The sequence below is a fragment of the Prionailurus viverrinus genome, chromosome E1 (assembly GCF_022837055.1).
Source record: "Prionailurus viverrinus isolate Anna chromosome E1, UM_Priviv_1.0, whole genome shotgun sequence".
Classification (NCBI taxonomy): Eukaryota; Metazoa; Chordata; class Mammalia; order Carnivora; family Felidae; genus Prionailurus; species Prionailurus viverrinus.
In genome coordinates this window covers 326,462-342,060 of record NC_062574.1, presented here as the reverse complement: position 1 = coordinate 342,060, position 15,599 = coordinate 326,462, and the positions used below count along the sequence as shown (strand labels likewise).

The following is a 15,599-nucleotide window of genomic DNA, read 5'->3' as shown; positions in this document are numbered from 1 at the left end:
CTCAGGGCCCTAGGAGTGAGTGTCTTGCCAAGATCTGAACGGGGCTCGGGCTGTTGCTGTGACGTCGCGGCAGCTCTCTGGGGGGAAGGTGTCTGAGGACTTGTCATCGTCCGGCTGAGCAGGCTTGGGCCTGACCTTGTCGGTGGGTCTCCAGCGGGTGCTGGGCCTGGCTGGTGACCTGCTGCCCTGGGGGTGGGGCGGGTGGGACGTGGCCCCTCCGCCCCAGCCCCTGGCAGGTCCGAGGCGGGACTGGGGTCTCTGTTGGCCTGGAGAGCACCGCCAAGTTCACGAGTAAGCCCCCGATGACAGTGATGTGGAACCAAGCGAAACCGTCTCCAGCACCGGTGTCTGTGTGGGACGGACCTGTGTGGCTGCTGGCCTCACCCCTGCTCGGGTGGTGTTGGGTGCTCTCTCGCGCCCCGTGTGACACGGGCCCCGTAGCTGAGTCCTTGGGAGACATGCTGCTTGTGTTGGTCAGCAGCCCGTGCTGGGGTCACACGTGTGTGAGGCGTGGGCGTGGGGTGCTGCTGCCCCTCACGGCGCCCCGCGTGCTCACACTGACCCACAGCTCCTGTCTGCCCCGTGTCTGCGGAGCAAAGTCTGTAGCATACGGCTGGCCTGTCCCCCATAGTGTGTTGTCTCCTGCAGCTCCGTGAACAGGAAACTTTCCAAAACCGCTCAGCGGTCAGGCTGGTGTTGCAGTTGTGGCTCTAGGGTGCTGGGTGCTTGTCCCGCCAAAAGGGGGCGGGGGGGGGCTCCCAAGGCGGGTCTCTGCCTTTGCCCCTCCTGGAGCACCCCTTCCTCCTTCCGTCCCGCACGTGGTCTCTTTCTTAACTTTCCGAATCCATACTTTCTGCTGCCGGAAGATGCCAGGGCTCCCTGTCCCCTGCCAGGGGGGTGTGGCCATGCACACATAGTCGGGCACACGCGTGTACAGACAGGGTCTGTCGTGTGTGTGTGTGGTGTGTGTGCCGTGTTGGGTATTGGGAGGGAGCCTCCTGGAGCTGAGGGGTGGCCACACTGGCACGTCTCCCGTGGCCAGCACAGCTCGCAGGTGCTCAGCAGGCTCCCGCTTGTTGCCTTAGGTGGATAACAAGGGCCGGAATTTTCTTCACGTGGCAGTCCAGAACTCTGATATTGAAAGCGTCCTGTTCCTGATCAGCGTCCAGGCTAATGTGAATTCCAGAGTCCAGGACGCCTCCAAGCTGACCCCTTTGCACCTTGCTGTCCAAGCAGGTTCAGAGATTATCGTCCGCAACCTGGTAAGTGTCCCCGAAACGTTGCATGCAACACGTGGACCGCACGTGTCGTGGTGCGTGCGGAAGCTCTCGTCACAGGTGTTTGGCCAGGTTTTGTGAGAGGCCAGCACGGCTTTGGGGAACTAAGCCAGTGCCCTCGGGGAGAGCAGCTGTGTCGGTGGGCAGAGTGTCCTCAGAGCCCAGCAGGCAGCTTGTGCAGGCAGGTGTTGGCGTGAGGCCTCGATGGAAGGCAGGACTTGGGTGGCCGCAGGCGGGCTGCGGCATGGCCTGGGGGCCGGGCAGTGAGGGGCGGGGCTGCAGGACCGGCCTGAAGTGGACGGGCCGTCGGTGCACCCTGGAGTGTCCCAGCTGTGCAGTGCGAGGTGGGGTTCCGGTCCCCAGACTCCGGAGGCGGCTCCCTCTCGCGGAGGTCAGAAGCAGGCCCAGATTGTCAAAGTTAAGGTGGTGGCTGGGTTGGTTGGCTGGTTTGTGTGACAGAAAAGGTGTTTTAAAGCTTTTTTACAGTATATGCAGTAAGCTTTCTTCTCTATCAAAAAAAAAAACAACAGTGTTTTTCCTTTGGATGAACACGTAGACGTGGAATTACTGGATCGGATAGTTATTCTGCCTCTAACGTGTGGAGGAGCCTCCACACTGTTCTCCAGTTTGCGTTCCCAGCAGCGGCACATGACGGTCCCTGCCCACGTCCTCGCTCACGGTCAGACTTTCTCGTGTTGTGGGTTCAGTCATTTTGAGGTGACAGCTAACCGTGGTTTTGGTTTGCGCTTCCCTGATGATGAGCGATGGGGAGCATCTCTGTTCGCCTGTCTGTCGGCCGTCTGTGTGTCCTCTCTGGAGGAATGTCTGTCCAGTTCTGCCTGTTTTTAAATTGTATTTGGTGGGGTTTTTTGCTGTTGAAATGTATATAGAGAGAGATTGAGAGAGAGAGAGAGAGAGAGAGAGAGAGAGAGAGAGAGAGAGCGTGTGCGGGCGCATACAAGCAGGGGAGGGGGAGAGAGAGAAGCCCAAGCAGGCTCCACGCTCTGCACAGAGCCCAGTGCAGGGCTTGATCCCACAACCTTGGGATCACAACCTGATCTGAAATCAAGAGCCGCATGCCTAACCGACTGAGCCCCCCAAGTGCCTCTGTTTTTTTGTTTTTGTTTTTGTTTTTGTTTGCTATTGAGTTGCAGTGAATTATGTATTTTGGGTATTAGCCCCTTACCAGATACATGATTTGCAAATATTTTCTTCCATTCAGCAGATTGTGCCTTTTCATTTGTTAATGGTTCCTTTCTTGTGCAGAAGCTTTCTAGTTTGTGGCCCCACTTGCTTATTTTTGCTATTGGAGTCAGATCCAAAAAATCACCACCGATGCTGATGTCAAGGAGCTTACCACTCTTAATTCTCAAAAGCAGAAAGGTGTAGGAAAGTTTTTACATTTTACAAAGGAGAAGATGTAAGGTCAGAAAGAACCCCCCCCCCCCCCCCCCCCCCCCCCCCCGCCAAGACTGTGAGGGAGTCGGTAGCGTGGCTGGGATTTTAGCCACTTGTGCCTGACTCCAGAGCCTGCCTTTTCCCAGAGGACACGCTGCCACCGGGCAGGGGAGCGGTCTGAGCCAGGATGCGGAGCCTGGATAGTGCGTGTGGTGTGCTTTCACCAGAAAAGTGGTTGAAATTTGGGGAGAGTGTAGGAGATGTGGTTGGAGAGGCGGGTAGGGACCAGATTGTAGAGGGTGGCATTTCAGAGCAAGAACAGGGAGCAGCCTTTATCCTTTCAGCAGCGGAGAAGCCAGAGCGTGTCCAGAGCTATGGGCCTGGCGTCACCTGGGTGGCTCCTAAATGCTGTGGTTGCTGGTGTCTCCTGTCAGCCCCAGGACGTGCTGCACAGCTAGCCTTCAGGGCGCTTGACCTATTAGATAATATTTATTTATTAAATAAATAAGAATTTGGGGCGCCTGGGTGGCGCAGTCAGTTAAGCGTCCGACTTCAGCCAGGTCACAATCTCGCGGTCCGTGAGTTCGAGCCCCGCGTCGGGCTCTGGGCTGATGGCTCAGAGCCTGGAGCCTGTTTCCGATTCTGTGTCTCCCTCTCTCTCTCTGCCCCTCCCCCGTTCATGCTCTGTCTCTCTCTGTCCCAAAAATAAATAAAAAACGTTGAAAAAAAAAAAAAAAATAAATAAGAATTTATTTTTTTAATTTTTATTTTTATTTATCTTTATTTTTTAATTTTATTTATTTATTTATTTATTTATTTATTTATTTTTAAGTGTTTATTTTTGAGAGAGAGCAATGGAGGGGCAGAGGGAGAGGGAGACGCAGAATCCGAAGAGCCTCCAGGCTCTGAGCTGTCAGCACAGAGCCCGACACGGGGCCCAAACTCACACACTGTGAGATCATGACCTGAACCGAAGTCGGACACTTAACTGACTGAGCCCCCCAGGCGCCCCTATTTTGTATTAGGAAAGCTCTCTGCCCAACGGGGTGGGGGGGGCTTGAGCCCCCAACCCCATGGCCGAGAGTCCACGCGCTAGTGATTGAGCCGTCCAGGTGCCCCTCTGCCATTTTTGTTTTTGAAAAGTACTTTTTCAGAAACCTTCATGACTTGTTACGTGTTAGAGCTGAGAGAACATTGACCTTTGTGGTGGGGAGTGAAGGCATGGGCAGGGTCACCGGCGCAGGGGCCGAGGGGAGGCAGTGGCCGTGAGGTGGGTCGTAGAATGATTGGGTGGGGGTGGCGGGGGGGCCTGGTGGCACCAGGCACAGACTGGGTGTGGGGACCAGCCAAGGAGGTAGATGTGGGCCTCGGAGTAGTGGGGAGTCGGGCCACGTGTCCATCTGTCCAAGAGCCGGGAGGTGAGAGGGTCATGGCCTCTTCACCAAGGCTCTGCCGCTGCGTCACAAAGGCTTGAGCTCGCGGAGGGTAGGAGTCCCTAGAAACAGCTGGCCTTGCCAATAATGGCCATGCGGTTTAGTGTTGGAGCCAGGTCGTGTCGAAACAGCACCTTCACCCAGACTCCCCTGCCTGCCGGTTAGCCATCTTCGAGGTTAGCTATGATCCCCAGCACACGCAGCACCCTCGTGCCCACGAGCACCCTCCGCATGTCCTCCTGGATCTGTGTGTGGTTTCAGTGGGTGCCCCGGGGTCTGGGGAGGCTGGGACCTGGAAGTCAGGGTGTGAACCAGAGCAGCTGACCAGTGCCTCCACTCTCCCAGGTGGCCTCAGGCCTCGGGAGAGGCACAGACTAGATTCTGTCCTGTAGCAGCTGTCTCGGAGCTCTGTCAGAAAGGGGAAGGTTAATGAGGCGGCAGGACCATGTCTGAGGGGCCTTTCTGCTTTTGGTTCTGTAATTCTCCGGTTAATTTCTGTCTTCTAAAAAGCAAAATAGAAATAGCACATGCTTATTGTGGAAAAACCGTACGTGCGTAAGGGTATAAAGCTGGTGGTGTCTCCCTTTCACCCCCAACTGGAGTGAGGGTGGTGTAGACGCTTTCACACGCCTTCAGGGAGTGTGTGTGTGTGCACACGTTTCTCTCTCTCTGCAGAGGAATCACACTATCATGCCGTCTGCTAACTCGCCTGTTTTTGACTTACTGTGTCACAGACATCCTTCCACGTGAAACCACACATGTCTGTCATCCCAGTGGCCACCTGTTGTGTTGTTTGGTTGCAGTAGTTTTCATGACTGAACCCTTCCGGCAACCTGGTTTTACTACCGTAAGCAGTGGACGTCTGCATGTGGAACAGTGAACTCACTGCAGCCCCGCGTAGTTTCATGTCCTGAATCTTAGAAGTAGAGTTCCTGTGTCCTGAGGAATGGATTTCTGACATCCTGCTGATTGCTGGTTTCGGCCTGGGACGGGTTTTGCTGTCTCCTGCCTCCCCGGGAGTGTGTGTGAGACTGTGCTGCTCCCGGCCCTGCCGGCCAGGCAGACGCGTGGGTGTCAGGAGGCAGGCAGGCTCGGGCCCCGTAAGTGGGACCGTTGCTGGTTGTGCAGGGAGGCTGCTCACGTAATGAGCCTCAACAGCTTCTTGCAGGAGCCAAAGTGAACGAATTAACCAAGCACCGCCAGACTGCCCTGCATCTCGCCGCCCAGCAGGACCTGCCCACCATCTGCTCCGTCCTCCTGGAGAATGCGGTGGACTTTGCTGCTCTGGACGAGAATGGAAATAACGGTAGCTGCCAGGCATTCCCCTGTGCCCCGTGCCGAGTGCCCTGAGCAGGCCCCCCAGTCCGGAGGTGGAGGTGCCCTGCACCCGTGGGCCTGCTTCCCTCAGGGAGGCTGGCTCTCGCAGCAGCAGAGCTGTGGCAGGGAATGCTCTGGGCGGGGCATCTGTCCTGCCACCGACCATCCCCGGGCAGCCTCCCATCTTCGTGGTACCCCTAGGAGCCTACAGCGGTTTCCCGTAAAACCAGGAAGTCTCACCTTGGGGTAGCCGTGAAAAAGGAAGCAAAGTGTTACGAGGTTGCGTTAACGACTGAGTCTTGGGGGGTGGTGAAGACCGGACGGGATGGCTCTGTGAGTGGACAGTGGCTGCTCTGGCTGTGTCCTGTTTAGAGGGAGGTCCGTGAGCACTTGAGATTTCCCACGTGGGCTTCTGGGCTTGCACAGTAAGAGGGTTTACTCTCCAGCTCTTCACCTCGCGGTCATGCACGGTCGGCTCAACAACATCCGGGTCCTCCTGACCGAGTGCACCGTGGACGCCGAAGCCTTCAATCTACGGTGAGCGCCGGTGTTCCGGAGCAGAGGCCTGGGCTCCGCGTCACCTAGCGTGACCCTTAGGGCTGGAGGTCACTGCGCCTCGCAACAGCCCCAGGTGCATGCGATACAGCTAACCGGCCACTAGGGCACTGGACCAGCTTCGGTACCTTGGACGTTTTCATTTTGGAAAATGCTCTGTAGGAAACCTTTTATGACCTGTTTGTTACGTGTCCTTGACTGTGTCCGGCATCACAGGTCCAGAGATCGCGTCTTTTGTGCGTGGTGACCGTGGCGGGTCTGTACCTAACTTGTCCACCTTGCTCCCTCAGAGGCCAGTCGCCGCTGCACATCCTGGGTCAGTACGGCAAAGAGAACGCAGCCACCATCTTTGAGCTCTTCCTGGAGTGCATGCCTCAGTACCCTCTGGACAAGCCGGACGCGGAAGGAAACACGGGTGTGTGATACAGTGCTCGCGTGTCCTGGAGACACAAGAGCTGGGCACACGGCCACGATTGAAGGGCACTCTGTGGGTGCACGTGGCAGGTTCTGTGAGCAGCTGTCACCGCTGCCTGGGGTGGAGTCTGGCAGTGTCTGATTCGGGGCACGCGTGCGTCTAAGTGTCCCTGGTGCTGCAGAGCCGTGCCCGGGTCCAAGCAGGCCTGCCCGTCTCTTCTTTTTTTTTTAATTTTTTTTAATTTTTTAAATTTATTTTTGGGACAGAGAGAGACAGAGCATGAACGGGGGAGGGGCAGAGAGAGAGGGAGACACAGAATCGGAAACAGGCCCCAGGCTCTGAGCCATCAGCCCAGAGCCCGACGCGGGGCTCGAACTCACGGACCGCAAGATTGTGACCTGGCCGAAGTCGGACGCTTAACTGACTGCACCACCCAGGCGCCCCCTGCCCGTCTCTTCTGACAGCCCTCCTCTCTCTGCTGTGCACCCTGCAGATGCTCCAGAAGGGGGAAGTGTGTTGTGCGTGTGTTGACTGGCTGTGAAAAAGTGGCAGGTGACAAACAGACGAGGCCCCTGTCCTGGTGCTGCTCTAGCTACCCGGTCACTGTGCTAATTTGTATGGCTTCAAGTCATTTTGTACACGTACTTCTGCATTTGTGTTCTTGTTGGATGCGCACAGCCACCCAGAAAGTTAAGCGGTGTGGGCAGTGCGTCCCGAGTTTTCACGTAAGGAACCAGCGGTGAGGCCCCGTGCTGCCGCCATGTTCCCGGTCCCCCCCTCCTGCCACACAGAGCCTCCTTGGCCTGTGGCAGAAGCTTTGTTACCAAGGAACGTCCTGAACCTTAGCACAGGACTGAACATTTTATCGTTAGTTCTTGGCTTCAGTACATGAATGTGTTGTTAAGCTGGCAGTGACGAGCCTGAGCTGGAGGGAGTCGGCCCAGGAGTGAGCTGGGGGCCCAGCACACCCTCCGGCCGCTGTCCGGGAGGCGGGAGGCCGACGAGCAGGCGCGTCACGTCTGTGCTTCTGAGTTGCACAGACCTGGTTCCGATCGCCTAGCTCTGTCCAGTTCCAGCAGGCGACCCTGGGTTCGTAACCTCTCTGTGCCCCTTTGCTCATCTGAAATAATAACCCTCGTCCGCCTGGACTGTTTAGAAAGTCATGAGAAGGAGTTGAAGTGTGGGGCCCAGGAGAGGGAAGCAGAAGGGCTGCCGTGGGCGTAGCGGGCGGCAGGCGGGAGGGCCTGGCCGGAGCCGGGCGCCCACGGGGTTCCCTGGGTGGGCCTCCAGATTGAGTTAGGTCACGCGACAGGGGCTTGGGCCGGCCAGGCTTGTGCTGGAGGAAGGCAGGTGGGACGGCGCGTTTTTCCTTCAGTGTCTGGTCCCTGCTCTGTGGCTCTGGAGCGTGTCCTGGAGCTGGGGCCGCCCTGCGCCCCCCGTGGCGGTCAGCGGGGCTCCGCTGACGCACGTCCTGCCGCCTTCCGGCGGCAGCAGTCAGGGCTCAGGTGGAAGGAGCCCTCCCGTGCTTTTGTTTTCCAGTGCTGCTGTTGGCTTACATGAAGGGGAATGCCAACCTGTGCCGTGCCGTCGTCCGCTCGGGAGCTCGCCTCGGGGTCAACAACAACCAAGGGGTGAACATTTTCAACTACCAGGTTGCCACCAAGCAGCTTCTGTTTAGACTGTTAGGTGAGTGGCTACTTGCTGCTCATCCAGCGCAGACACGGGCACGGTGTCGGTCGTTCACGTGCCCCGGTGACCTCTGAACCCAGAATGACCCGAGCCGGCCGCTTTCCAGGGTGCTCCAGGGCCCCTGTCAGCCCTACGTCCCGGTCCTACCGGAGGCCCATAAAGGCACCCACGCATCGGCTCGTGGGGGGGGCGGTCACCCCTCCACGGCTCTGGCCGCTCATCTGTCTGCACGTCCTTTGTGCTTCCGCGGATCCGGGTTCTCCGCATTCTTGCGAGCGGCCTTCTGCTCCAGCCCCTGCCGGCTCCCCCTCTGTTCCCTTGTGGCGAGGAGAGTGGCACCTTGGTGGCTTGCTATTTGCAAGTGCCCTCCCTTACCCTCGAGGTGGCCGCAGAGCGGGCTTCTCAGCCCCGTGGTCTGGGCAGAGGAGCGAGCTCTGCGATGTTGGCGTGGGTGACATGCCCGGCGTCGCTTGGCAGACGGTCTGTAGCCCAGCCGGTGCCTGCGTGCGGCGCTTCTGTGGCGCCAGCTGGAGCCGCCCGCGGGCCAGCGTGGCGGGCGCTGGGCAGACACCGGCTACGTGCCGCCTCCTCCCCGCGAGCTCGGGCGACTTGCGTGGGCGCGGCTCTCAGAGCCGTGCGGGCAGAGCTGGCGTTCAGCGAACGGAGCCAACGGTTCCCGGCCCGAACGCGCCACGCTTCCACGAGCCCCGCCACGGCCCCTCGCGCTGTGCTCTCCCCCATGTCCCTGCTGCTGGCGCCCACACCGCAGACCCAGCCGGCCACGGCGCCACTTCGCCCCTTGCTCTCGCCCTGCTCGTCCTGTCCCGCCCTGCCCGCTCCCCCGCCGTCCCCTTGCCCTTCGGCCCCTGACGGTCCTCTTGGCCGCCCTGACCGCCCGTGTCCCCTGCAGACGTGGTGCCGTCTCCCCAGCTACCGCTGCCACCCCCGCCCCTCCCGGCCCCGGTCTGCCTGGCACGGTCACTCTGACGGGCCCTTCTCTCTGCCCGTGTTACAGACATGCTGTCCAAGGAGCCTCCGTGGTGCGACGGCTCCACCTGCTATGAGTGTGCGGCCAAGTTCGGAGTCACGACGCGCAAACATCACTGGTAAGGCCCCGACGTCGTCTGCGGGGTCGGGGGGTGGCTCGCCGCTCCTGCCTTCTCCCGTGACCAGCGGGAACCCGCCAGCGCCCCGCGCGCACGCTGGCCAGGTGTGGGGTTGCGTGCCTGTAGCGGGGGGGGGGTTGCTGGGGGCCCAGGCTCCCTGCCCTCGCCGGCGGTGCGCGTCTCCCCCCCCTCCCAGCACCGCGGAGCTGGGCTGTTACAGCCAGACTCCCCCGGCAGCAGCCAATGCCTGGGTCTCCATGGACTCAAACGACGCACATGTCGGTGCCACGTGGCGGCCACTGCACACCCGGCCCGGCCCGGCCCTGCCCCGGCCCTGCCCTGGGAGGCGGCTGCCCCTCGGGGCCCCCCTCACGCCCCCCGCTTTGCCTCCACAGCCGTCACTGCGGACGCCTTCTGTGCCATAAATGCTCGACCAAGGAGATCCCTATTATAAAATTTGATCTGAACAAGCCCGTGCGAGTTTGCAACATTTGCTTTGATGTGCTGACTCTGGGGGGCGTCTCTTAGTGAGCCCCCCGGCCGCACCCCGGTCGCCTCCCGGGGGCCGCTCCTCGTGCCAGCCTCACCCACCCAGAGCAACAGACTGAACCATTAAGGACCCGCTGTGATCAGTCCCGTTCCAAGGATTCCGCGTGGTTGTTGGCGTGTCAGACTGTGGTCAGGGCCACCGGACGCCTCCCACCTTAGACCAGGCCGTGTGCCTCGTGGCCCCTGCGATGGGCATCGGGCCCCACTCTGCTTGCAGCACAAGGACCCTGGGAAAACCCTCCCCCTGCGGCAGCGTAGTGCCCGCCGGGAGTGCGCCCGCAGCGGGAAGCTGGCCTCACTCGAGGGTAAGTGGCTGTGGACTTCTGTGCGCAGTTTTCATAAAGATTATAGGATCCTCTGGCCCAAAGTCTTTTTTTTGTTTTGTTTTGTTTTGTTTGAAAAGCTAAGCTGTGTTTTAGGGAGCTAGCCCTTTAAAAAAGGCGAAATCTTTCTAAACAGGGTTCAAAGATGAGAGCTGAAAAATCGTGGCCTTAACTGAAAGCTTTACCGTATCCCTACGACTGGGTGTCGGGAGGGCAGTGTCCCGTTCTCTGTCCTGCCACATCCTGTCTGCAGAGGCCTCGGTCACTCTGCCGCTGGGGCGTGGTGGCGGAGACACGCTCTTACCGCGACGCGCTGTTCCAGACGGCTGCGCTGCCCACGTTCAGAAACGCCCCCGCCTCCAGCAGCCCTGGTTCTGATGGCCAGCTTGCATCGGAGCTCAGCGCACACTTCCTGCGAAGAGTCCTTCCCCGGGAGGGACACCGTCACTAGGCCTGGTGACAGGAGGGGCAGCGTGCGGCCTCGGGCCGGTGGCTGCCGGGTCGGCCCGCGTGTGCGAGCCTGCGGGGAAGATGCTGGGCCGTGAGCGGAGTGAGGTCCTCGAACTGACCGGGCCTCAGTCGCTGCTCGTGTGCGTGCTGACCCCGCAGCGCTGAGCTTCTTTTGAAGGTTTGGCCGGTTTAAAAAAAACAAAAACAAAAATGTACATTTAAAGAGAAACTTCCACCACTGCTTTAAGAAAACTAACTCCGAGGTCAACGCAAGCGTTCACGAGTTTTTCTCAGAGATCGACCGTCTTAATCGTAATACCGATTTCTTCTGACGTTTGATAACCACTGCATTGTTTTTGCGTTAATGAAAATGGATATGTGTGTAAAGGGACTAAGTATTTTTTTGCAACAGCCTGGTTGTTTTGGTTTGTTTCTTTGGATAGTGGTATGTCCTCTCTGTTGCTGTAGGTTTATACATTCTCTTGCCTACATATGTGTGTAACATGAGCTGATAAACCAGAGTGCTACTTTTTAATATTTCTGTGATTTATGAAATATATATGCTTTCTATGTTAATAGGAGCTTGTGCACAATGTTTAAAAGAAAAAATTAATTACAAGAGTTTTCCTGTCCCCTAAAGTCTGTGACATATTTCATGCAGAACCTTTAGGGAGAAGCACCTGGTCTTGGCAGACGCCTGCCCACGTGAGGCCTGTGGTCGGTTTCCACGTGCGGGTGCCTGGACTGGGCCCCGAGGAAGTGGGGCGTAGGCAGGTGGCTTGACTCCTTAGTTGGAAAGTAAGATAGTTATGCTTCCGATGCGAGTCAAGGTGCTCGGTACGTTTACACCTGCTCTTTCCACGTTCACGGTGGAGAGTCAGTCGGGGTGTGGCCGGTTGTCTCGCCCCCGCCCTACCGTTCCCAGTCCCAGTAACAGTCTCGCCTCCGATTGCACATAAAATCTTAAAGTTGTGCCGAAAATGTGCGACGTGAAGCTTCCATTCCTGCACAGAGTCCAGGGGCGGCTGTGGTGCTGAGCAGAGACGTGGGGGGACGCTTGGGGAGTCCTGCACTGGCTTCAGGGGCGTCCTCGCGTGGTACACAGGGGCGGCCTGCCCACAGTGTCGGGGTGCTCGCTGGCCGCATGCAGCACGTCCCGTGGTGGCTGGCCGTGGGACGCCCTCGTCACTGCCCAGGCTGGGACCTCACACGCTACAGAACTGCCTAGCTCTTCGTGACAGTTTCACCCATAGCTGAAATGCTAGTAGCAAAGTCTCAATTTTACCCATTCAGAAAATTGCCAACTGTAAACAGTAGAGTGGGAAGAATAAACCTCATGAAGTACAATTTGTGCATCAGTGAATTAGCTCTAACTGCTTCCTGCTCATCGCCAGGCTTCCCGGACTGTGCACTCGTAGCCGTCTTTCCCTTTTTTAAATCCTTCCCTGTGCAGTACAAGCCATGCGCTGTGTGCAAGGCCAACGGCTAAACTGACTTGCTGTGATCCTCTAACGTGGGAGTTCCCCACCAAACTTAAGTGCCTACACCTAGGAGTTTTTAGCTCTCTGTGATTTGTAGTGGTGTCTCACAGAATGATGGACTAGAACACGAGTTCCGTTTGCAGTTTGCTGCCCACACTCGGTCAACCCCAGTCCCCAGGCTGGTCGAGGCTGGACCAGACCGCTCAGGTCGCCTGCCGAACCCTCTCCAGGAGTGGGGTCCCCGTGACCGCCCACCCTCTACCTCAGCCCTGGCCGTGCCCACTCCTCTCCCTGCCCGGGGGCCCTGCGAGGAGCCCAGTGGGCCGGTGCGTTCACGACCACCGCACACTCGTGCCCCCTGCCTGTTACGCCGAACGGAGTTGCGCTGACCTTGTCCAGAGGCGTGGAGTGGGGGAGAGCCTAGGGAGGGGAGGGCTGTCATCTCCATCTGGGCCGCTCGACGGGAGAGAAAGAACACTGTCGACGACGTAAATGCTCAGGCCTGAGAGGCGCACCGGGCCCCTAGGTGACAGGAGCCAACGCAGGTGAGTGTGACGCCGTCACGACGGGGACCGAAGGAGCCCCTGGCACAGCTTCTCCCACGACTGGGATTGCTGCCCTCAGGACGAGCCCCAGGAGGACTGGGCACGGGACCCCCTAATCTGAAGCGCCCCCGGCTGCGGAGACGTTCCTGTCGTGTGGGAGCAGTTCGGCGAAGAGCGGATTGCTTGCCGAGACGCGCTCAGCACGTGCTAAATTACCCGGGGTCGTCAGATGCCTGAGAGACTGTCTTTGGAAGCTCGTCGCCTGTACGGTGCCTCTTCTGTGTGGCGTAAATAACGTGCGGCCTGTCGCGACAATGTTGGCTTTCCGTAGCGAGGGGGGGTCTAAACCGCTTGACCCCGTGACTTGTCCTCTTTGGGCAGGTGTGTGCGGCTGGCTGTTCCCGTGACACCCGTGTGACACCAAGGGAGGGGCGGAGGCTGGAGGTGCACGTTTGGGCTGGAGGTGCGCCTCGGTTTCCAGGCCGTTCGGGGTGGCACTCAGTGTGGGAGGACGGCTCCGTGTGTGGGACCATGACACTCCCATCCGCAGCCCGTGTGATGGAATGTATGTCTCGAATACCGGTATTGGCATTTTCTGTAACAATTCCTCATAACAAGGTAAAGTTGTGCATTTAACGTGGAAACTTTAATGAGACGATTGTAGTTACTTTTTAACGCGGAGGTACCAATAAGCATTAAAAGCAACCTTTTCAAACTCTTGACATGTGAACATATTTCTGTAACAGCTCACCTTCTAGGAGAGTTTGACTCGCCAGCAAGCAACACTTTCCAGAAGCATGTTGTCGACAGCAGTCCAAGAGTAGCTATTGTGGCGTAGCCGCCCGGCTCCTCCCCGGGATCCGGCCCCGGCGAGGTCTCTCGGGAGCTGACCTGGCCCTCGCACGCTCTGGGACCCGCAGCCCCCTTCCTCTGTCTTCCAGCTTGCTCTCCCTGGTGCACAGGCACCGCTGAGTGCCGCCACAGGACAGTCCCAAGTAATCCCAGCAGCTGTCCTTGCGGGGCACGCCAGCCAGAGCCCGTGGGCACACACAAGGACTGGGCATGGGCACACTCCAACACGGTTGCCGGGGAAGCACACTGGGTTTTTGTGCTTTGTTACTGATTAGCGGACGGTATTGGGCCAGTTTCCTAACGTCTGTGCCTTAGTTTCTGCGCCTGTCACACGGGAGTGCTGACCACGGCCCCTCCTGGCTCCCGCAGGTCCCGAGGAAGGTGATCGGAGGCAGGGAGTAGGCCCTTCCTCTCCTGCGAGGACACCGATGGCGGTGTGCGTGCTGAGAGTCCCCTCCAGGGAGGGCTGATGGGAGCGCTGTGTGTGGTTTTCCTGCAGGAGTGAGTCTAGGGGCTCTGGTGGTGGGAGGGCTCTCAAGGCAGGGGTTCGGTTTGTCCACTGCCAATTTCTGAACAGACACAGCCCCAGGCTGTGTGTGGGGTCTCTCTGGTCACAGCTGTCCCACAACTGAGCGAGGGATGGGGCGTGGCCCCTCTGACCCCAGGCTGTCCACTCTGGGGGGGCAGCTGCCCAGCCTGGTCAACACAGCCCTGCTCACGAGGCTGGCGGAAAGCAGACGGTGGCCGCTGTACCCCTTCGCTGGACTCTCTCGAGGCCACAGAAGCCCCCTGCCCAGCATCCTTTCCGACTGCCAGCACATCTTACCTGCCTGGGCCGCACCGCGTGTGGCATCCATCGCCAGGGACCCGCCTCCCTCCGCCATAGGTCTGCCCGGGCCACCTCTGCTGGAGGGGGAAGGATGGGGATTTCTCCAGTGACCACTGGCTTCTTCATGGCGGAGCCCTTCAGCCCATTAAGCTGACAGCCTTCTCTCAGCGGAGCCGTTTGAAGATTTGCCTGGGGCCCCACCACGAGGAGGCTGTTCACGGTAAAGTACGTGCTTGGTGTCAAAGAGGACGTGAATTCTTTTTGAGCAGGAAGTGAGTGAGCAGCCTGCAGGCAGAGAGTGGGCGCCCAGGGCCCTCTCTGGCCACACTTGGCTGGGGTGACAGTAAGGGGGCCTGGTTTTGCTTCTTTCCATTTTCAGTTTGTTTTGGAGGGGTCTGAACTCCTGTGGACCCGGCACCCACCCTGGGCCTCGTTCCCATCCCGAGGATGGCCTCTGGGGCTCTAGCTGGCCTCCTGCCCCACACTGTTAAGCCCCGAGGTCAGGAGCCTCGCTTGCCCCCATCCCACCCCATGGTACACAGGTGCCCGTAGACAGCTGCTGACCACGGGGGGCCAGATCAGTGGCCGTTCCCACCAGCAAGGACAGCAGGCATGCAGCCCAAGGGCCGCGTGGGTCTCAGGATAGGAACCTGGAGTTCGAGGCCCAGCTCCACTGCTCTGTGCCCTTATTAGACTCTGAGCGCCTGAGTTGCCTCATCTGCAAACTCAGGGCTAACTCTGTGCACCTACTATGCACTGGATACTGTGGGTGTGGGACACGAAGCTGGGTAACTTCGGTCTCTGTCCAGGGAGGAAGGCGGACAGGAAACTCATGAGTAAGAAAGAAGGCGGCTGTCACGGGCCACATTAGCACAGGCTCCCAAAAGGTGCTGACTTAGCAGAGCTGTGGAGAGGTCAGAGGTGGACAAGCTCAGCACAGGAGGAAGCACAGCCTGGTGCAGGCCCCGCAGGCACCTGCAGCTAGGAGGAGGCCGGAGGGAGCCGTGCACGAAGTGATGGTAGGAGAGCCACGGCTGGAGGGTCCCAGTGGCCAAGGAGTGGACGTGGGGGCCACCCTGGTCATCCAGGGGGACTGCTCGCAGCAACGCGAGGGCGGGGAAACCAGGGACCTGGGGGTTGGGTGGGAGGAGCAGAGCAGCAGAGGAAGGCGTCCTGGATGGCTGCCGGGGTCCTCACTTGCTGTGACTGGGTGTGCACGGCCACGGGGACATCACCAGGGAGGAGAGGAGACTGAATGCCGGAAATGTGGAGTCTGGGTGCCTCGGAAGTGCTCTGGGGAGCCTATGGGCCGAGAGGGGTTCCTGGGGGAGAAAAGGGAATCAGGCAAGCACTAAGGGAGGGTTCCACTGAGGCCCTCAA

At 59.0% G+C, this 15,599-nt stretch overlaps 1 protein-coding gene across 4 annotated transcripts in view; it reads left to right on the top strand.

Annotated features, from left to right (window-relative positions):
* The window catches only part of ANKFY1 (ankyrin repeat and FYVE domain containing 1), an 87,211-nt gene that overhangs the window by 67,234 nt on the left and 4,378 nt on the right, over positions 1 to 15,599 (top strand). For 2 of the 4 annotated variants that reach the window (XM_047832756.1, XM_047832757.1), the window contains exons 19-25: positions 1,086 to 1,262; positions 5,267 to 5,414; positions 5,872 to 5,962; positions 6,271 to 6,395; positions 7,935 to 8,081; positions 9,100 to 9,190; positions 9,586 to 13,258. In XM_047832756.1, coding sequence (XP_047688712.1) covers positions 1,086 to 1,262; positions 5,267 to 5,414; positions 5,872 to 5,962; positions 6,271 to 6,395; positions 7,935 to 8,081; positions 9,100 to 9,190; positions 9,586 to 9,718 — 912 coding nt within the window. In that variant the 3' untranslated portion in view covers positions 9,719 to 13,258. Of the gene's footprint in view, positions 1 to 1,085; positions 1,263 to 5,266; positions 5,415 to 5,871; positions 5,963 to 6,270; positions 6,396 to 7,934; positions 8,082 to 9,099; positions 9,191 to 9,585; positions 13,259 to 15,599 lie in introns of those variants that run through there. The other 2 variants (XR_007146861.1, XR_007146862.1) reach the window with 2 other exon arrangements.